Source organism: Mastigoproctus giganteus, chromosome 4, assembly GCF_048544385.1.
Source record: "Mastigoproctus giganteus isolate SK-2022 chromosome 4, ASM4854438v1, whole genome shotgun sequence".
Classification (NCBI taxonomy): Eukaryota; Metazoa; Arthropoda; class Arachnida; order Uropygi; family Thelyphonidae; genus Mastigoproctus; species Mastigoproctus giganteus.
In genome coordinates, this window is record NC_143578.1 from 168,643,370 (window position 1) to 168,666,251 (window position 22,882).

General features: G+C 40.8%; 1 protein-coding gene across 1 annotated transcript in view; it reads left to right on the plus strand.

The window, feature by feature from the left end:
* The first annotated feature begins 1,088 nt into the window (after positions 1-1,088).
* The window catches only part of LOC150087183 (nose resistant to fluoxetine protein 6-like), a 132,645-nt gene continuing 110,851 nt past the window's right edge, over positions 1,089-22,882 (plus strand). The window contains exon 1 of the mRNA XM_090372398.1: positions 1,089-1,432. Coding sequence (XP_090228524.1) covers positions 1,114-1,432 — 319 coding nt within the window. The 5' untranslated portion in view covers positions 1,089-1,113. The remainder of the gene's footprint in view (positions 1,433-22,882) is intronic.

Genomic DNA, 22,882 nt, shown 5'->3' on the forward strand with positions numbered 1-22,882 from the left:
AGCAACCCCAGATAACGTACCAACTAAGTGATACTACACCCAACTTGTGGGGAATGAAAAGGACTTGGAAGTACTTATACAGTCAGATATGTAGTTTTCTGAGCAGTGCAGAGGGGCTGCAAGAGCAGCTCATGGAGTCTTGTCTATGATATACAGGAATTTTGCTAGCAGGTATAAGGGGTTGGAATGTCCCCTTGTATGTAAGACTGGAGACTAGGCAGTGGTCAGGCCACGCCTTGAGAACTGTACACAGGTCTGCAGGGCTCATTTTGGGAAGGATGTTGATTTGCTTGAGCGCGTACAGAGAAGGGCAACGAGATTGGCGAGGGGAACAAAGGGTTGCTGTTACCAAGAAAGGCAACAAAATTCTGCTGTGTGGAGTCTAGGCATCTAATTGAGATGTATAAAGCCTTGAATGGGTTGAAAAAGCTGAATTCTGATGGGATTGTTCCGCTTGCTCAGTTTACGAACCTGCGGGGACATAAACAGAAATTGAGGAAAGGCAGTTGTAGAATAGATGTGGGGAAATTTTACTGTAGCCATCGGGTGGGTCATAGTCAGAACAAACTTCCATCTGTTGCAGAGAAGTTTAAGGCAGAACTAGAGAAACGTTTGGAGAGAGTACGAATGAGTGAAATTGGAAGTTTTTTTTTTTTTTTTTGGCTTATGCTATATAAGTTTGCTTTCTTGCATCACATGTCTCTACTAATGCTAACTCATTACCAGGAAAAATTATTTCATTTACTGTGATAGGAATAATTTGACCAAGTTGCCTTTGTTCCAGTAAGCTCTCAATTCAATATACTTTACTTTGGTATAAACAAGAAAAACGGCTTTTTTAATTTGGGTTTTGAAATAAATCGAATTGCTTCCTTTGCACTTTTATCTATTGAAGTTAAAATGCGCGCTGGATAATGCCAAGAAATGTCAGAGGAAAATGTAGAATGGGCTTAATCACTTAAGCAGCATTTTAAATATATAATGCTGGAATAATTGCATATATGTGTTTCAAGGTTACAAATGGTAATTCTCATATAAAGCTGTACTTTTAAGGAAACCTTTCTTAGTTGTTGGCTCCTTCAAATGCACAACACAGGCCTGTTCGTTTTGGAAATGAAGATCCTCTCAACCGTAATCTTAATTCTGCTTTCTGCAATTTTTTTTGTTACTACGAATGGAGTCAAGGCAGGGAAGACAACTCCACGTGAAGCAAGTGCTTCAAAGCAGAAGCCAATCGTTTTTCCCTCTAAGTTTATACCAGCGTTGGAGAAGATGGAAAAACTATTGAAAAACAGCCTAAAGAAACTTGTGAAGATGGCGTTGCCAATAATGATCAGGCAGTGGGAGAAAGTGAATATTACTTCGACATGCGCGAACAGCATTTGGAAACTTCTCGTAGAATTGCAGCGTCTCACCCCTTGGGCTTTAAGCAGTGAGTTTTTATTTTTTTCATACTATTTAATTAAGTTTATAAGGCTATCGAACACATCAGGGTGATCCCTCCTACATTTTATTAATTCCTTCTCTTTTCTTCATAAGGCGAGTACAAGATTTATTCAGTAAACAGAGTGCACGATAAGAATCTCACCGTGTTTGATTTGATGGGAGTGTTCTTTGCGCAATAGCTGCTGTTGTTAAAATGCACCCTGAGGGTTTTATACGGTAATTCTGTTTGTATTTATATTTTAATGGGAATGATTTCCAAAGGTCACAGAGCTTCTATAACTTACTGTAGAGATATTTGATTATAGAAGTTAATTTCCTTGAGGAACTGAAAAACATCTATATTTTTCCTGTCTTCCGATATGGTTTTTGTCAGTGAAGGAGTGATTCTTGGTTATTAACTCCTTAAAGAAGTTTCGGCGTTCGGCTGCAAAAGCCGAACAAGTAATTAGTATGTGTTATACTGTTTGTTGTATGTGGCAGGTAGGCTATAGTGGAGGATCTTCTCCTCGCAAGAGATGACAGTGACTGAAATGAATGTGTCCCATTCATAACCTTGCAAGTACTACTTCGTTATGCCTCTTTTGTTGTATGCTGGATCGCCATGGTTGGAGTAAACTTTTTGGTGAAATTTGTTATTGTTTAGAATCTGCCATTGATGTGTCCCGCTATGATGGATAACTTGTTTGTAGTCTGAGAAAGGAATGTATTCGGGTGCAGATATGTCGCTGTTGGCTTCTTTAGCAGCTTTATCTGCTTGTTCGTTGCCATATATTCCGACAGGACTTGGGATCCAGCAACGTCTAATGTAAAATAACCTTGTTCAATGAGATCTGATATTTGGCATTGGATTTGTTGTGGATCTTTATTAGAACTGACATTTTGTAAAGCTATCTTGGAGCTAAGGAAGTCCGTTAAAATGATGCTGTTCTGAGAGCTTGAAAGTTCAATTTAATTTAAGGCTAACATAATGGCTTACAGTTCTGCAGTATAAATGCTGCGATGTTTTGAGTCTTTGGGCCAATGTGAAATATAAATAATAAACTGCTGCTTCCACCTGAGATTCAGTTTTTGAGCCATGCAATGAGCTAAAAATTGTGCCTTATAAGCAACGTGCAGATGTTGATTCTGTTTATCCCAAATGTAGAAAGAGAAGTCGTATATAGGCTGTTTGATTATTCATGGTAGCATATATTGCTTCGTCAGTAGAGTAATCAAATCTAGATTAAGATCTGCAGAGAGAGTTTTTTAGTCTAATGCTCGCAGGTTTATTTATTTTTTGTTTATAATGTTCTTCCCATTCTGATGTAAAAAGAGTTTCTCTAGGGGGGTGACCTGATAGGGATTTTATTTTACTCCATAAGAAAGTAATTGGTTATCTCTTCTAATTTTTAAAGGAGGTTCTTCGGCCTCAGCTTACAGATTCTGCACAGGCGACGTATGGAAACCTCCAAGAGCTATTTGAAGCGCACAGGATGTACTGGGTCGAGCCATCTCAGGACACTAGGTTTTGCCGGGTCATAGACAGGGACACCATGGGTGGAGATTCCTTTTTCTGCAGAAATGTATATATGTGGTCTTTTGTACTGAAAGTCTATATCCATTTCTTTCTGTCCATTTTTATGACTTGGGTTATAGCTACTTGTAATTGTCGTTCTATTGTCCCCATATGCTGCGATTGATAAGAAATGCTGAAGTCATCAGCATTAACAGTTGTGAAGATGTGTGGTATTTGTTCTAATATTGTACTGAAGTGGACTGCGAAAAGTTTGGCCCTTACCGCAGATCCTTCAGAGACTCCCCCTTCCTGATAGTACGTTTTAGAAAGTGTGTTGTTTATTCGAACTTGGAAAGTCCGATTCTTAAGGAAATTACTTAGGTCGAGGGGCAGATGTCCTCTAAGGCCAAATTGATGTAACCTTCTAAGTATACCATATGCCAGGTAGTATCATAAAGTAAACCCATGACTTGATGCTGAGTTCTGAGAAAAGCGTTTCTTATCTGTTTTCCACTTGTATAAGTTCATCTAAGGTAGAATGATTTTTTCGAAAGCCATATGGCTTTCGAAAAAATGTGCTGGGTTGAGAAGATCATTTTTTAGATATCATAATAGCCTATTGTTGACCATTTTCTTTAAGATTCTGCCTAAACAGCTAGTCAAAGCTATAGGACCATAGTTCTGTGGATCAGATGGTTCTTTTCCCGGTTTTGGGAACGTTAGTGTTATTGCGTGGTGATATGTCTCTGGAAAGGTATATCTTGTTGAGGAGATCTAACAGGACTAATTGGGATCGTTCATCTAATTGTTGTATTATTGCATAATGCATTTCATTACCCAACTGCACTGTGTTTCGTCTGTAGCAGAGTTTGTCTTAGTTCTGCTATTGTGAGCGGCAAGTTATATTGTTCGCAGTGTTTGCTGGAAAAGTTTTAAATTATTTTTTCTGCCTCATTCTTGAAAGCAGCTGAGTATGAACAATTGGCAAATCTGAGGTATTTGTGACTAACTGTCCTTTCCAATTTAAAAATGGAGAGGAATTTATTTGAGAATTGTTTGTTATCTTTCTAATATTTTTCCAGATAAGTGTAGTACTGGTTATCGTAGATGCAAATTTCATCCAAATTTCTTTTTTTGCTGCTTTTTTGAACTTTCCTGATTTAGCTCTGTCTCTCTTGAATTGTATCAGATTGTCCGTTGTTGGATTTTTGCGAAATGGATTCCAAGCTCTGTTTCTCTCTTTTTTTTAAACTTTCTGGCACTCTTTTCTACCATGGTTTTGGATATATTCTAATGGTAGATGTTTTTGGTATTGCTTTATTACTTGAAGAATATTTTCTGTGACATAAGCCACTAATCCTTGTACTGTTTCTTGTTTAACAATGTTGCGGTCTAACTTGGATAGTGTCCTGAATGTTTTCCAATCTGCATTATATATTTTCCATCTGGGGTGCCAACTGGCTTGGCATGGGAGTTTTCTTCATGATTTTCAAAATAATGGGACAGTGGTCGCTACTGAATGGATTCTTTTGCCCGCTCCATTGTGTCATCGGGGACACTGTTGGGGAACACATTGATAAGTCTATTTCAGAGCTGCTTTTTGATGGAAGGTAGAAATACGTGTGTGTGTGCCATCATTCAAAATAATCAGTTTGTTCTCCACTATTAATTTTTCAATTTGCTTACCCTTCTGGTCTATTCTGGGATGGCCCTATAGTTGATGATGTCCATTTAGGTCCCCTAAAATGCAGAACGCAGATGGTAGTTGAGCAATCAGTTCTTCGAAATCGTTCAATGGAAATTCTTGACGGGGGGGGTAGATATATTGATGTTATGGGAATATGGAAGCCTATTGCTGGACGGGCAGCGACTGCTTCTAATTGTGTGTCCAATGATATTGCTTTGGAAAGCACATGCGTGTTAACTAATATTACAAATCCTCCTCGCATTGTTCTCTCTGATATGCGTTCCTTTCTATATGTGGTATAATTTTTGATTGTACAATTGTTCTGTGGTCTTAAGTAGGTTTCTTGCAGGCACATGCTTAGTGAATGGTACTGGGTAATGAGGTCTATAATATCATTAATATTTGGGCAAAAACCTCGACAATCCACTGGATAATCGTGTCTGTCATTTGGGGTTGGATGGGCCCTCGGGCTGTTTTCCCTTTGTCTGCCTTGGTCTGTCTTTGAAAAATATAGTTTACCAGTATTCATTTCTTATTCAACGAAAATTTCGAGAACTGGTTCCTCTCCGCGGTTTCTTACCTCTATGCCCATTTGTTCTGCCCTTTTTTTCCTGTAATACCTATAATTTCTTTTATTTTTCATCTTACACATTCTGCATTATGTGTTGGAAAAGTTAATGGCGTATGGATCATCATTTTTTTTTGTTGTTTTTGTGATGGAGAAAGTTTGTAAAACTCACGAACCCATTCTGAGATGATTCTTCTGGGGAATTTGAACAACCGTTTGCGTGCCACAACATGTTGAATTAGGCAGTTTCATTTCCGGAGCCTTTTTGATTATGGTAATTTGTGCATAAGAAGGTTCGTTTGCTATTTTTATTGCAATCGCCTCTTTTGCTTCTTGATATAAAACTCCTTTTTCTGCTTTGAATTTTTTTGTATTCTTTTTTCTTTCTTCCAAATTTCACACTCTTGAATATGTTCAAGAGAGTGTGTTCAAATATGAGACCGCACCTAAAGAAACACATCGAGCTCCTTGAAAGGGTGCAAAGACTGGTAACTCGCCTGGTGAGATCGGCAAAAAGGGCGTCCTTATGAAGAAAGACTTCGAATATGTGAGTTGCAGAGTTTGGAAACTTAGAGGAGATTTGATTGAGGTGTTTAAGGCTCTGACAGGAATCAGTAAAATGAATGAGGACGAAATTTTCAAGATTATAAAAGATGCCAGAACTAGCGGATATAAATACAAATTACGGGGGGAAATGTTTAGATTGGACTGCACGAAGTTTGAATTTAGCCAGCGAGTTATATATTACTGGAATAAGTTGCCATTACATGGGTGGTAGAAGCTGACAGTTTGGGGAAATTCAAAGGTCATCTGGATTGCTGAGGGAAACCGCCATACAAATTGGGTGAGGGAAATACATAGGATGATAGGTTTAATTTTTTTTTAATCATTGTTTTATTCAGTTTTTTTTCGGGATATACTTTTTTTTTTTTTTTTTTTTTAGGCCATATTGCTCCGTCGGTATATACAGTTTTATATTGCAGTGTTGGTATCCTGCTTTTACTGATCTGGGTGGCTTCGGTGTGTTCAAAGTGAGTATCAGATTCCTGGTGGGGTGATTATCCCTTCTTTTTGAACTACAATTCTTTTAACACTGACAACTCTTTGGTTCCTGAAGTTCAATTTGAATTTCCTCTTCGGGCACATTTAGAAGGTCCCACACCGTACTGACACCTTTTGAGGTATATAATGTATTGTGTGGGGATACCGTTACTGGTATCCCCCACACAATATATTCTTGGAGATTTTCAAGCGCCAAAAAAACTCGGGCTATGAGACATCAGTATATTTAGGAGTAATATGTGATAATCTGACTCATTACTCATAATAAAATTTAATGGTTTCCATTGTGGTTTGTACTGTTGTTCGGGAGAGAACAGGCTTTTCTTTTTATATTAATCCTGGTCTAGGTGGGATTGGAGTAATTTATTAATTTTGTCTCCGTGGGATGGGATTGTTTATTAATCGGATTTCAGATGGGAGGTACTGAGAGTTCATATATTTGGCAGTTTTGATGAGAAGAGATGATTTAGTTCCTATTTTTGGGATATTTTTTGATGGGATGCGATCAATAATAGTTCACATTTTTTGGAATCTAGTGCAGGGTATTTATGAGTAGGATTTATTATCCAATACGGGCTGGAGGTTGGATCTAAGCAATTAGTTGTATATTAATTTTACGCATACAAGTGCATCTTTTTTAAAATTTATAATCTTCTTCTTTTCAGAGATATTGCATGTAGGGAGCTGGAACATTTCATATTGCTGTTGTAGGAATTTTCTGCTCCTGAATTTGCTTAAAAAATCGGTAGTTTAACAAATGAAGGTTGAAAAGAATTCTAGTATCTTATGGAATAAGGCGTGTTGAGTTTCGAGTTCAATTCTGGAACTGGAGATTGACTTTACAAAAAGTTAAGTAATTTTTGATTGCTGTGTTTTTCAAAGTCAAATACATAATGGCTGCCATGCACTATTACAGTACTCATAAGCGTTTGACTACCAGAGGAAATTCCAAGGTTGAGGAATAAACACACGTTAAAAAAAAAAAAAAAAAGGTGGGGCCATGAAGAATAAGAATCAATGATTTCCCAATTTCAATGATCTCAGCATTTAGAGGAATGATCTAATGTTGAAATTCATGGCCTTTGTAAATTCCATGAATTTCACATTTTCTCTTTCTTGTTACTTTGAAAGTGGCGCAGTGGTGCCAGTAATCGCCCGGGGACTGCAATTTATTTATGTAAATCTCATAATATTTTATTATACATTTTATTAAGCATACATCTCCTGTCCAGCGAATGCAAAGCATATCGTCTTGGATTCTAACTGCTGGCCTGTAGGTACCCTCATTAAGCCGTTTCAACAGAGAAGTAGACCGATCGCTTAGAACGAACCCAGACAGACATGTAGTCATAGCAACAAAAAGGCCACATGCAACCAGATTCGCACGATGGCAAGTTTCTTTGGTTCATGCAGAATGAACGCAGCATAAAAAATAAGCTTCACCCATCCACATCCTCCTCCTTGACGAGTTTGATATAATTTGTCTTACTGAAACATGGCTATCAGTGGACAGACAGCTCGACCTTTTGCCTCTTACCATCCCCTACAAGCACATTGGAACAAGCATATACAAGCCCTAAAGCACATACTAGGAACAGACGGGGTGGTGGTGGTGCAGAAATCTTTTTTTAGCTGTCGCATCCAGCCAATACGGACAACACTAAGACAGTCGAAGAACTTTGACGCAATCTGTACAACGCCAAGGAGCCACGTTATCCAAATCCAATGCGGCCTGGTTTACGTCCACCCAGATCACGATGACGAATCTAGATCTGAGCTGCTCATCTGGATGGCAACAAATTTAGTGCCTAGAACTCCAACTGTAGTCGCGGGCCATTTCAACTTACCGATGCCTAAGCATGAGAATGCTCTTGTGGGCCATGCGGTCACACTTCGAACCTTTGACCTTACATGGTTCTTGGCGGCGGATACTAGAGGAGGTCAAGCACTTGACTTAATATTCCATAACCTCCTTGGCATCCAGCTCCTGTCTAGCAATTTCTAGTTCCAATCGGATCACCTACCACGTGCATGTTATTTACCCATACATGGCAATTTCGCTGAGTTACCAGATGAGTATACCGCTGCATTACCTAGGTTTTCCTTTTCTACTAAATATCTGAAGCTGGACATCATTTTAAGGTGCCTGAACGGATTTGACTGCGGACCCCTATATTCTGAATCCATATTAGATGCCATCACGGTCTTGTCCGAACAATTGAAGTTAATTGCACTCCGTGGTGCAGCCAAGAAAGTCAGGATTTGTAGCAGATCGAATCGAGGCTTTAATAAGGAAACCGAGTTGGCCTTCATCAGGAAGAAAGAAGGCCTACCGGAAATGGCAGAAATCACAACTGTCTTCAGAACTTACGATCTTTAAGAAAGAAAGAGCTTATTCTGAAAAAGAAAGGCAAGTTCTAAACTAGGTTATTCTCGATCGGTTGAAGAGGGGTAGAAGGATTCTTTCTCATCATACAAATCATCATGTCACTGATGATCAAAAGTTCGTACAGGGATGGACACAGTACAGCTTTCTGCAGGCAGATTGTCTCTATCCAGATTCCTCTCTCTCTCTCACAGGAGGACTGCTGGTTACTTAGGGCGCGGATGAATGACATAAAAATATCTAGAGAAACCCTGATTGGTGTCATTAACAAATTACCCAATAAAGCCACTGTAGGACCGGACGTTTCCTACTATTTATAGTATAAATATGCAGCACATATAGTTGACCTTATTCTTCACATTTTCTAAAGAATCCTACAATCCGGAATCGTTCCATCAAGTTGCATATCCTATCATATCATATCAAACCCATTCCAAAGATTAGGAAACCTAAATCACCGAAAGATCTGCGACCAATGTACATCAGTTGTTGTTTACTTAATCTTTGAAAAAGCGATTCAGCGAGCAAATGCCCAAGACAGCTTTGGTCACAGGCCCGAGTACCTCCATACTGTTTGCACAAGAGATCAGCAAAACAATTTGCTACTACAAATACTAATCTTGTTTTCTGTTGTAAATGAAATAATTATGTACTTTCCATGTGATTAGCACCACATGGCTCATATTTTCGAAACGGGCTTTTTCTCGCAAAAACAAATTCTCTCTCTCTCTATCATGTTCCAAAAAACACCTACAAAGAATGAAGCAATCGGCAACCGCAAAAAATGATTTTTTTTAATCGCAGGCAATATTCTTCCACGTAACTAATGAACACTGCAGCGTTAATTCTGTAAAGAATGAATAATTGTTATGCCGTTATTCTAATGAAAATTAGAATTTTATTGTCAAATTCCTAATTCTTTTATTCCTGATCTATTTCTTCGAAATTGATATTGTTACTGAATATTAAAAAAAAAAAAAAAGATCTGCGACCAATCTATTAGAATCACCTCCTTATCCCTGCTAGAAAACTTCTTGTATGTCATTGACAAGACCTCATGACCTATTCTGGTAGCCTGTCTGCCCTGATCGGAAAATGTCATATCTGACTGCACAATTACCCCCAGGTGTCTTTCATTCTCCTCTAACCTGAGCGGAACACCACCCAATTGGTACAATAATAATATACCAAAATATTTTATTCGCTTTTTTTAGTTTTTCTGTTATTATCCAATTATAAATAATCGATGTAGTAATGCAGATGGATAAACATTCTGATGAGAAAATTTTTAGTTGTTGTTAAGTGCTGGACTTTAGATGTGATTTTTTACCTCCCGAAATGTATTTCGGTATCTGTTCATTGTTTATTACAAATTATATAAAAATAACAGTCCAAAATTATTTCTGATCCATTCGGAAGGTGCGACGAATAAACTTTGTATTAAAGCGCTTCATGAGCCTCTTCACCTAACAGCTTTTCCTTACTTTGAAATTTCACTGATTTTGCATAAGGTACGTAAGTAATTTGTATTTGAAACCTTCACCAGAATTGCTGGTAACTTCCTGGCTGTTTTGAATTTCTTCCAAGGAAATTACCAAGGATTAATAATCCTTGGTAATTGGGATTTATAATCCTAATGTTCAGTTTAACGAGATTAATACTCCTAGCATTGCAAAATAATAATAATCAACTCGTATGACCGGTGGCTTAGAAAAATATCAAGGAAGTCAGCGTAAGAAAACAAAAGGCTTATTGAAAATGACTGAAAACAATGACGTCTGAAGATTACCTCAAAGCGAAAAGGAAAGCCGCTGTTTATTAAAGAACAAACAGCATCAGCAAAAAACAAAAATAACCTTCCCATTTCATGTATTCATTCGTGTCGAAATCTTTGTCTACTTTTGCCTTGAATTTATTTAATCTGTCAACTTCCACAACTACAGATGGAGGTTTGTTCCAGCAATCAACCACCCGCTGGCTCAAAGCAAATTACCGCACGTCTATTAGAAATTGTCTTTCCCCAATTTCAGTTTATGCTCCCTCAGGTTTGTTATCTGAGCAAGAGGAAGAATTCCATTAGCATTGAGCCTGCTCAAACCTTATATACCTCAATGAGATCGCCTCTCAAGTGCCTATTCTCCGGACGCTGCAATTATTATTATTATTAGCATATGGTGCAAGAAAGCCTGAGGCTTATGCTGCATCAGGGAAAAAAAAAAAAAAAATTCTGAATTACCTTGAGAAAGAGATAACAAGAATCGCCAAGAAAGAGAAGAATGATGATATCCAGCTCAGGACCCTGGGTGTGCCAAGCCCATACTCACCAGATGTGAGCCCATGGGGTTAAATATGGCGTTATGTTGGCCCACATGATGTACAAACCCATGCAAAATTTCAAGTCAATAGGTTGAGTGGTTCCCTTCGTTAGACTACGGACCCTAAAAATAACTAAAAATAAATAACAAGTAAAAAAAATTTCATAATAAAGTTTTTGTAGAATATTCCAATTTTTTTTATTAAGTTCTCATCCGACACTCTGTGACGACTTCTTTTCTTTCTCTTTGTGTGCTAATTTATTGCAAAAATTTATTTGCTAATTTATTGCAATTTGCAGCACTTAAGCCATTCTTCGTAAGAGCAACCCTTGTTCCATTCACTAATCTTGTTGCCCTTCTCTGTATTAGTTCCAACAGCTGTACATCATTTTAAAATGAGACCTCTAGACCTGTATGCAGTACTCAAGGTGTGGCCCGACCATTGCCTTATTCAAGGGTATAATCACCTCCTTATTCCTGCTAGAAAGCTTCCTGTATATCATTGACAAGCCCTCCATGACCTACTCTGGTAGCCTGTCTGCCCTGTTCGGAAAATTTCTTATCTGACTGCACAATTACCCTCCGGTTTCTTTCATTCACCCCTAACCTGAGTGTAAAGTGTAAAGTGTAAAGTGTATTTAGGGTCATACGGCACCAGGGGTTTCCCCCATCTCCGCGTTGTTTACATTGTGATGGGTGTACCAGTTTGCTGGAAATGCCAGAGATTTAAAAGTGTATGGATATTGTACATGTGTAGTGTCGTGTACCGTTGTTCATCTGGTCATTTAGCCGCTGGACCCCTACTGAGGCCCAACGTTGCCCCACTTTAGCCCCGTGGAGGCAGACCAGGTACACCAGTATTATAATTATTTACTCTGGCAGGTCCTGCCACCTAATTTCCTTAGATTTCAGTGGCTAGGACCTAAAAAAAAAAAAAAAAAAAAAAAAATGCACATATACGACATACAAAAATGCATATGCATACACATCAATTGGTATAAGTTAGTTCGCGTGGTGAAGGCGCTAGAATGAGAAGCCGAGAGTTTTGGGCGAAATTTATTTGGATGGTTAAATTTGGATTGTGTGGGACTGTCGCTTGCGTATAGTTAGAGAGGGGGAAGGGAAGTTGAAGATTGGGGGGGATATAGTCAGAGAAGGAGCCGATAGGGAAGGTAGCTCCAGCTTGCAGTGGGGCATGCCCATGCCCCACCAGAAAGAAGAGAAGGGTGGTGGAGGTTAAGGAGATGGCAAGCCGTCTCCCTCCCCCACCGGGGAAGGGGAGTAATAGTGGGCCAGACAAGGGAGCTGACCCAGATCGCCAATAGGGCGTGAAGGCTTGTGGCTGCGAAGTGGTCGTCTATCATCAGTGGCCTACCATCCAGGTTGGGTTGTTTGGATTCAGTCACAATGGGAAAATAGGGATTGGAGACTCCTGTTTTTGTTGTGCTGGTTATTCCGCAGGTCAGTGCGGCTTGGTGTGGTCGTTCAAGCAGTGAGCTATGTTGGTTCTGGTTGCTCAGGGTTTGCTGGTGGCGGGAGGGTTTGCCGTCTGGCGTAGAGGCTCTGGGCAAATTTAGAGAATTGCTTGTAATTTGCTTCATTCTCCAGTAGATAATGCTCCTGGTTTTTGGGGTTGAATTGCATCTGTGTGATCAGGTGTCCACGTAGATCTTCATAGTGCTCACATTCATACATTATGTGGTCCCATGTCTCCAGAGAGCCACACGCGCACATGGGATTATCTGTGATGCCAAGGAGGTTCAGTTTGTTGCGAATCGCTCCGTGTCCTGTGAGGAGGTAAGTGGTGTAGCGTCCGGGGTTGAACCATTGCGGATATTGTGGGTAGACCTGTTGGAGATTAGGTAGAAACTTTCGAGTTATTTCACCTTTGGTTGAGTCAGTCCAACGTTGCTGCCAGATTGTTTGTAGGTATGTTTCCAGTCTTTTCTTCTCTGCCTGTATGTTATTTATCGGATCTGTGGTAAGGTCTTGATACGTTGTGGCTTTTCCACGCCTGAGTTGCTGCTGCATTCCTGTGCGGATTACTTCCAAGTCGAGAGGCAAGGTTCCCGTGATAACTTGCAGTGCATGTGTTGATACTGTATTGCATGCTCGGGTGATGGTTAGGAGGATCGGTCTGTGTATTATTTCCAATCGTCGACAATTAACCACTGTTGAGGCCTTTTTATACCAGACGCCGGAGGCATATGTAATTGCTGGGATGATGGCTGCCTTGTAGAGGAGCGCAAGGGTGCGCCTCTTCAGCCCCCAGTCTCGGCGGGTGACCCTGGCAAGCATGGCTACGTAATTTTTGATCTTTGTCTGTATATAGTTGAGGTGGGGGGTAAACGATCGGTTTCTGTCAAGTATAATTCCAAGGTATTTAAGTTCAGTGACAAGCTTAACGGTTCTATCATTGATTCTAATTTGGGGCGGTCTGGTTGGGGTCAGGAAGCCTTTTAGGAGTATAGATTTCGTCTTGGTTGACGAAATGGTCAGGTGATGTCCCTCCGCCCAGTCTCGGAGGGTGGTTAGTGCTTCGTTTGCGATGATCTCCATCTGAGCCCTAGAGTTAGCGGCCAGTACCAAGGAGAGATCATCAGCAAACGCCAATGATTTGACGTTCCCTAGATCCTTGCAGAGGAACTCATCAAGTACACAGTTCCATAGGAGGGGACCCAGTACCGAGCCCTGGGGGCATCCCCGACAGATCCGGCGCTCCACCCTACAATAGGGAGCATCTACTAAGATTCTTCTGTTACTTAAGTAGCTCCGCATACAGCCATAGAGATTCATTGGTAATTGGGCTGCTCTGAGTCTTGCAAGGATGCTCGGCCACCATAGAGCATCGAACGCCCCGGCAAAATCAATCGAGATGAGGAGGAAATATTTTCGGTCGCAACTCTCTGCGAAGTCCAGGATACATTCCAGAGCGTCAACGGTAGATCTTCCAGGTTTAAAGCCGAATTGGTTGTTTGCAGTTAAATTTGTTGTGTTGTAGTGTTCTACTATCCTCTGTTTGAGCAGTTGTTCAAATACTTTGCTTAACACCGAAAGTAGGGCTATTGGTCGATATGATTCTGGCATCTGTGGCTGTTTGGATGGGTTTTTAAGTATAAGTTTCACGCTGGCCACCTTCCAGTCTGAGGGGAACCAGCCAGAGCTAAGGCAGTGGTTGTACAAGTCTAGGAGGAGGTCAGGGGTATATTCGGCAACTTTCTTTACTATTTCCGGCTCCAGCATGTCCGGACCTGGAGTTCTTTTGCTTTTTAATTTGCTTATGGCTGTTTGTAATTCATGGTGAGTGAAAGGCTCTTCTATTCGGGTGGTTTGGTAAGCTTCGTTGGCTAGACAAAGTAGTTGTTGTTCAGGAGTATCATTTCCGTTTAGTGGTTTGAAGGTGGTATTTAGGATGTTGTTGATTGAATCTTGCCAATTTTTTGTCATAGTGCCTTGCGGGGTAATCGTGGAGGATGTCACCTCCCCTCTGGGCAGTTTGTTCATGGTTATGCGATATATTATGCTCCATGGGCTCGAGTTGCCTACAGTAGACACCAGGTGCTCCCAGGACAGCTTCTTTCGCTGCCTGATCATCGCGGTATATGTATTCCTGGCATCCCTGTACTGCTGCCTGAGAAACTCCACCTCAGGTGGGGGCCAGGTCCGTCTAGCTCTCTGAAAGGCTCGTCTCTTTTGGTTCATTTCCCGTCTCAGTACTTCAAGTTCTCGTGACCACCACGGGACTGCTCCCGGCTGTGGGGTCCTTGTCCTGATCGTCTGGTTTGCAGCACTTGTTATGGCATTTGTTATTGCACGTTGGTGATGATCCGGTGTGCAGCCCAGTAGTTGGTCGGTTTGTAGGTTGTTGGCTTTGCAGATGACAGCCTCTTTGAATCGTTCCCAATTCGCTTTATCTACTGCATACCTGTTTTGTTTGAGACTAATGACTGGGGCTCGGTGGAGTGATCTTTGCATGTCAAATGTGATAGCTCGGTGGTCGGAAGTGGTCCAGTTCTCTTGAACCTTCCAGGCTGCAATATGACTGGCAAGGGATCTGGTAGCTATGGTAGCATCCAAGGTGGCTTCCCAAAGGGTTGAACTGAAGGTGGGTAGATTATTGGGACGGTTTAGGACGACAAAGCCACTGTTAGTCAAAAACTCTTCCATGTGTTGTCCATTTCTGGACCCTCTGCGTTCCGGGGTCTCACTGTGCCACAGAGGTGAGCGGCAGTTCAAGTCAGCGGAGACAAGTATCCTGGCTCCATGCAGCTCGGTGAGTACATGTTGCAAGTACTGTGTTGTAGGGAGAATATCAACGCCCGGACGACAGTACAAGGATATCACATACAATTCTCCCAGTGATGATATTATGTGTGCACAGGATGCCCACTCAGAACACAGATGGGTGATCTTTGTCACCGTTATATTAGGGTTTCTCACCACTATAGCCGCCCAGGGGGTCACTCCACCCACCTGGACAATCTTGTAATTGAGCGGGTATCCCCGTACAGCCCCGGCGCAGGTGTAAGGTTCTTGTAGCAGTATGATGTCAAGATTTTCTTCCTCTGCCTTTTGCCTAACCTGTCCCGCGACGGCAATGGCCCGCTGCGCATTTAGCTGGAGAAATTTAATGCAGCTTGTGTTGTATCTTTTAGGAAGAGTCCCCATAGTGGATCTTTAGTTGTTGTGCGCCTTTTGCTTTTATGTAAACGGGGCATTTGCTATCTCTGAGTGAGTGTGTGTGAGGGAGTTTCTGCCACTTACAATTTGCACAAACTGGATCGTTTGCTTTGTTCGGGCAGTTTGCGAAGTTGTGCCCCTTCTCAGCACAATGTCCGCATGTTGCTTCTTGTTGGGTGCATGTGTGCGTGGTGTGCCCGAATCGGCAACACCGGAAACATTTCGGGACCGCGATGTGTTCCTTCTACCAGTGGGAGCTCCAATTTATGTATATTCTTGTCTGTTTTGTGATCTCTTGCCAGGCTTCAGGGGCAAGTCCGAGTACCCAGTTTGAGGAGCCTCCATTTCTGCTCTTAGTTTGGAATTTCGGCGTTATAAGGCTGGCAGGATCTCTGTCAGGTAATGCGTGTTGGAGGTTTCGCCTGTACACTTCTTCACATATGGAGGAAGGGCTGAGGTCGTTGTCAATGTCAAATATGACAATAGAGGGGCCTTTCTGTCTGGGCGGTTCGGCTATTAGCCCGAGCGTGGGGATCCTGGAGTTGTTCATAATGAGGTTTGCATCATCTTTGGTTGCAGTTTCGATGATGACCCCTGTGTTCCGCGTCTTTCTAATGGATTTGATTTTGGCAGATCTGAAGTCTTGAGTCAGTGAATCGACCACTATTTTCTTTACTTCTTCGCTGGTTTTGTGGGAGTCATTTGTAGTAGGTTTAAGAACCACAAGATGTGGCTTTGGAAGTAATGTCTTCCTAAGAGTAGGCTTGGAAGTGGTGGTTATAGTTGTAGCTGTGGCTGTGACTTTGTTCCTCAGCGTCTCTGAATAGGTAGGGGCGCGCTGTGGCATTTCCTTTGCCCCTCCTTGTAGGTATGCCTCCAGTGTAGCATTCACTTTCTCATATTCCACGTGCGTTTTGTATAAAATAGTCTCGAGTTTTGTCCACAAGGAGACTATGTCGGCGCGGAGCCATGTGGTCACTCGATTGCTCTGTTCCTTTAGGAGGTCCTCGAGCGAGTGCCTGAGTGCGAGCATCTGATCAGGCACAAGGCCTTCTGGCAAGGCTGGGTCTAAGTTGCAGCATTCTTCAACAATTTCCAGTTGTTGACTATGTTGTTGCTTCCTTTCAGGGTCAGATTGGGACCTAGTTTCCCTTTCTGGTTTAGGGCCAGTTAGCCTCTTGTTTCGCTTTTTGGAGAGAGTGGCTGGTTTCTGTTCATCACTGCCGTCTCTTGGGTCGTCAATTAGTATAGTTTCGGGCGCTTTCCCGCCCTTCTCTTCCGTTTGGGTGAGATCTTCTAATGGCATATTGGTCAAGTCGGAAAAACGGGATTTCCGAATTAACGGGATTATGGAGGTGGATCCTTGTAGGGGATACGAAATGAAGAATTTTGAGGGGTCACACAAGTCCGTGCGTTTATTAGGAGCTGCACAGCTCTCTGTTGAAGATTTGGGCTATCCCCCACAGTCACGTGAGGGGGGAGGGAACAGAAAATTTCAAATTTGTCGCAGAAGGACACAGCTACTTCCTCTCGGGGTATTCGTGGAAGTAGAAGACGATGGCAAAGTCTGTTTTCCAGCTAAAGTTGTAAATTCTTCCCCAGTCAAAGGCCAGATCCTAGCGCGGCAGCCGCGTTATACCGGAGCACTTCTCTATTTTCCCTTCGCGAGCCGCATGGTGACCATACAGTCTCGCAAGCAAAGGAAAACAAAGAATAACGCTAGTATCTGGCGTAAATCCCAATAGAAAAACAAAAGTTTCTTACCAAGGCACTCCAAAAAGGTTAGTCTTCTTGTGGAAATACATTGTAGCACTTACACTGTTGATTAAACTTTTTTTTTTTTTTTTTTTTTACCCTAAATTCCAATGTTCAGTTTCTTAGAAGGAATGTCGTGAAATCTCCTCAGGCACTGTAATCGGCTGATACGTATTTTTCTGAAGTAAACAATATTCCCTGTGGGAACAGGGTTATTCTTCAAGGGACAGTGAAATGAAGGTCAAACTCTGTTGCAGGTGCACGAACGTAGAGTGTCTTCGTTCGCACGTTAACCCTTCAGGCATTTATTCCAACAGCTATTGTACGTTGCAGGGTTATCATGTGGAAGGAATGCCAGCTTCCGTATATAGAATTTAGAGACAAATATGCATATAAAAAATTACCTGATCATACTAGACATCTGAACACCACCCAGTTGGTACATTTCTCTGGGGTTACTGTTACCATATGCAGTACTTTGCATTTTTCAATGTTAAACTTCAGTCGCCACTTCTCAGGCTATCTGTCCAACATCTCCAGATCCGTTGCAACAGCATACTGTCATTTCTGTTATTTACAATCCTGTCAACCTTTGACATTAATAACATTAGTTCACGAAGAGCACTGTCCATTGATTACCACTCTCTGATTTCTCCCACTCAACCATCCTTTATACATTATAGCAATTTGCTTTAATGCCATATTTCTACAATTTTTACAGCAGTTATCCATGTGCAACATTATCAAACGCTTTACTGAAATCCAAGTATATGATATTAAAATTATTTTTTGCATCCGGTTCTTTTGTGACCACATCATCGTATCCAATCAAATTCGTAAGACAAGACTTCCCCTAACCAAACGCATGCTCTGTCAAAACAAAACAAAAAGCCTAGAATCTTCCAAGTTTACTTCCTTGAATGCTTCCCATTTTGAATTTGCTGTTGGTGACATCATCAGTTGGTCCAACTGTATAGAATTTTAAAAAAATCTTTCAGCCCACCGTAGTCACCTTTACGAAAGCAAAAAATCCTAACTGTACTTCTGATGGTTATTACATCTTTAAGTAAATCCCACATCAGTACACTGTGATCACTGCCACCTAGTGGTTCCTTTATCTGTAAATTCTTAATCCATGAATAATCACTGCTGATAATCAGATCAAGGATGGTGTTACCCCTGGTCGCCTCTCTAACATGCTGGTGTAGATAACACTCATCCAATAAATCCAAAAAAGTCTTGGTAGTGTGCGATTGACCAACCCAAAAGTTTCAGTCAATATTTCGGAAATTAAAATCCTCCATTATAAAACTCTCTCATTTACTAGTTCCCTCTATTTCTCTGTGTAACTGTTCATTGTACTCATCAGAGTCATTAGGCCTATAATAAACTCCTATTCTCATTTTTGCTTTGCCAGTCCTTATGTCACACCAAACGGAGTCAACATTGCACTGTCCATCTATATCAAATGGATGCACTTCCTTAGATTTTGTGTTTCTTAGCTAATTCCAATTCTACATTCCTTATATCTGTGTGACACAACGTCTCTGATATCCCAACAATATCAGCCTTTGATGTCCTCACCAGCCCTTCAAATTCATCAAATTTATTTACTCTACTCCTAACATTGGTGTTCATCCAAGTACACAAGCACTTGTTCTTACTCTTAGTTACTCTAACACCGCCCATGTATTTACTTGTTTCGTGACACCTAGGAGTTCCTGAAATCCCCAGAAACTTGCTATCCGGTCTGGTGCTAATTCCAATAGAAGCAGTGAAAGAATCATTTCCACCTCTGCCTGCGGCTACTGTTATTCTATTAATCTGTGAAACCTCCTACCCAGTAGTTTTCCGATCCCCCTAACATTGCTTCGATAGCATCAGCAAATTTCTTGCATCCTTTCTATTTAAGTGTATCCCATTCCTGTAGAAGCAATCTCTCCTGTTAAAAGCACAGACCAAGCTGAGAAAAATTCTAATCCCATGAGCTTTGCTCAATCCCCCAAGGGTGGAATTGATCGGCTATTTTGTTGTTATTTGGTTTTTAGGAGCATTAGCAACTAAGGCCTTATAGCTCCTGGGATATGCAGTGGTCATTCCCTGACCTTTCTGTATCCTCCGCATTTGGTGGTCACGGGGTATAATCAAAACGCGTGTGCTACGCACTGCTGCTCCTGCCCACCTGGCTAAGGAGGCGGATTGGCAAGGCTCCCATCGTATACTCTCTGCTATTGTATCAGAGTAGGATTGCAAGCAATTTCAAATTCAAACCTAACTCGCGTCTTTTTTTTTAGTATTGACCTGAACTTGTTAAACAAATCGGCAGATCTCCTACACTTAATGTCAATAGTGTCAGCGTGTACAACGATATCGCCTTTGGTGCCCTGAAAAGATGGTATCTGCTCTACAACGTCATCAACCTTTGACCATGGCAGACATACGCTTGGCCTATTCCATCTATCGTTTTTTGTACAATATATTTCCCGTTTCCCTGACAATTGAGTCACCTACAATAACTAGCTCCTGTGGGATCAGCACATTCTGCCCTGAAAATTGCCGCTGGGTTGCTGGATGCACAATAGTGAGCTCTGGCGTTGAGCTGGGCAGCTGAGAGTTTGATGGCCCCTCGATTTTAATTTCTTCGAGGGCATATACCTGGCTCTTCAAACTGTTATAGACGCTCATCAGAACGCTGAGTTGGCACCTAATTTCTTCACATTCTCTGCAAGTGGCGCGCGCGCGCACACACACACACACACACACACACACACACACACACACACACACACACACACACACACACACACACCTACCATGGCTATATCATTTGCGGATCTAGAAAGATCCGCAAACATGTCACATTTCTTTAGACTGTGGTGCGTTGGAGAATCGCCACGTTCCGTCCTCCCGTGAAACAGCGCTTTGGCTATTTTGCGCACGTTGCTTAGCTGCTCTAGTCTGGGGCATGATTTCCGTTTCATTAACATTTAAAATTAATAAGATTTATAAATTTAATTGATTAATTGCCAATAGTATACTAAGCTAACAGATTCCTAATACAGTGCTACATATTACTCTACGTAGTTTGACCTAAACTACGTAGACTTTAGATATAAGTAACCCCATTCCGTATCGATCTATCATCCTACAACACTGACGGCTAGTTTCGAACGGTACCGAAACTAGTTTTATAGATAATAATAATCTACAAAATCTCTATCTGTATTCAAAATAAATTAAGTATCGTAACCAGGAATATAAGGCTACGTCTAGAAAATAAATTAATAACCCGATTTAGATGTCAATAAAACTTCAAAAAATTCAATCAATTCAAAAATTTATATCTTTTATATATAAGGTCTTGATACACAAATTTAGTGAAACCTTTTGCTCTGAAGTTCTTCCTAAAATATGGAGCCATTATATCGTAAAATCCTGCCTAAAGCCAAAAGACAAGATGGATCCTTGATGGAACACAATAAGTCGCAATTTCTTAAAGCTATTCGGGAAAAAACTGCTGTCAGTTTTGTTATGTACTGTTTCGAAACGACCTCAGCGTTTATATTGAGATTCTAAAGAAATGAACTTTGAAATTTTTATTTGATACATTATTTGGGATCCATACGACTCCGAGCTCAAAAACACAGATTTATGCATTTTTTTAGATGTTAAAGTTGCATTCGACAACACCTGAATCAATGCTTTGATGGCAATACTTGCCACATATTTCAGAATACGCAGATGCTTATTCTCAAACAGCGGCATCTGAGGTTTCAGTACGAGACTTTGCAATCGAAAGACATCATCAGTTATAGCACGAGTTTAAAGGGAGATCTTGTCGGAACAATTTGATTAAATACTGTGATGCAGTGACAAAGGAAGTGAATGCAAAAAATAATAATTTTAATATTAAATACCCAATTTCAGGAGAGAATATGATACTGTTGCGCATAAAAGACTGCTATACAAATTGGAGAGTGTGGCATTAAAGGAAAGTTAGTGCTCTAGATAAAGGGATGGTTAAGTGGGGAAAGACAGAGTGGTTTCCAATGGACATTGCGCTTTGTGGAATAATGTTATTAAGTCTGATATATTCTCATTAATCAAAGTATATGAGTCTTAATGTGTAAGTGTGCAGATGATACAAAAGTTGGCAGGGTGGTTAATGTCTGTAATTAAAGGTATGCTGCAACAAGACCTAGAAAAATTAGGCGGATGGACTGAGAAATGGCAAATGAAGTTTAGCATTGACAAATGAAATACTCCCTATGGGTAGTAGTAACTCAGGGCAGTGCGAAATCAAATGGAACTGGAGGTAATTGTGTGGTCTGATATGAAGGTCCGCCAGACAGGTTGCTAGGAGAGCTCGTGGGTTTTTTTTCAATGATGTATAACAATTTTGTTGGCAGCAAAAAGGAAGTGATTAACCTATTGTATAAAGCATTTGTCAGGCCACATCTTAAGTATTGCATAAAAGTGTATGGAAGAATGTAGAACATTTTATAACTGGAAGTTCTACATTCTACTTTCTAGAAGTAAAATGTAGAACTATACAAGTGTAGGGACTGCACCTAAAAAAAAAGACATCGAGCTTCTTGATCGAGGAGTTTAAATATCAGAAAATTACTCATGTTAAAGAAATATGACTAAAAATATGGCGATTTATTTCTCACACGCCGAAATCGTAGGAGTACTTTCAGTACCTCTTGCAATAAATAGTTAAAGCAGGTTATTTGTTGTAGAAATCCTCCTTATGTCCAAATTCCATCAGATGTTACAAATATCTAAGGAATGGCCAATCTCAGGTGACATGTCTAGGAAAAGCAATCTGTCCCCTTTGTGGGTCAAACGAGTACAGCAAATCAGACTGTATTGTTCCTCTTCCTTTGAGCCAAAACTGGAAAGGAAATCATCCACTTTCTCTAAGAATTGTGAATTAAGAATACTGGGGAAAAATTAAAAAATACAAGATCGAAAAAACAAAGTAACGTATGGGAAGCATGAAAACAAAATTAGGAAGTATTCCATTCAAACAGATACCTCAGTTGCTCCGAACATATCTGTGGCCACCCGGGGTCGATCGGTACTCGTGCCCATCCAAACCAACAAATGCTCATCTGAAATAGATATAGAATTTGATGAAAAAACAGAATAAACTGAAGAAATACTGATCGTACAAGCTGAAGATAACATTGGTGATGATCGCCCCATCTTACAAAAAAAAAAAAAGCCAAAAATCACGGCTAATAAGTCTACTTCCTCGAAGAAGTTGTGAGATCAAGCATCCATGCCTAAACCTGTTAATGCAGAATATAATACTGTACAGTGGATTTACCGACCGTATGCAGCGATATTGACGAGCTAGCAGACCTAGTTGAACTATATCAGCATCTTACTTTGTGCTTACAGGAAACTTACCTGAGCCCCAGGATGGTTCCTAAGGTAAGAAAATATATCACGTATAGATTCCTTCAAGAGAAGAACAGTC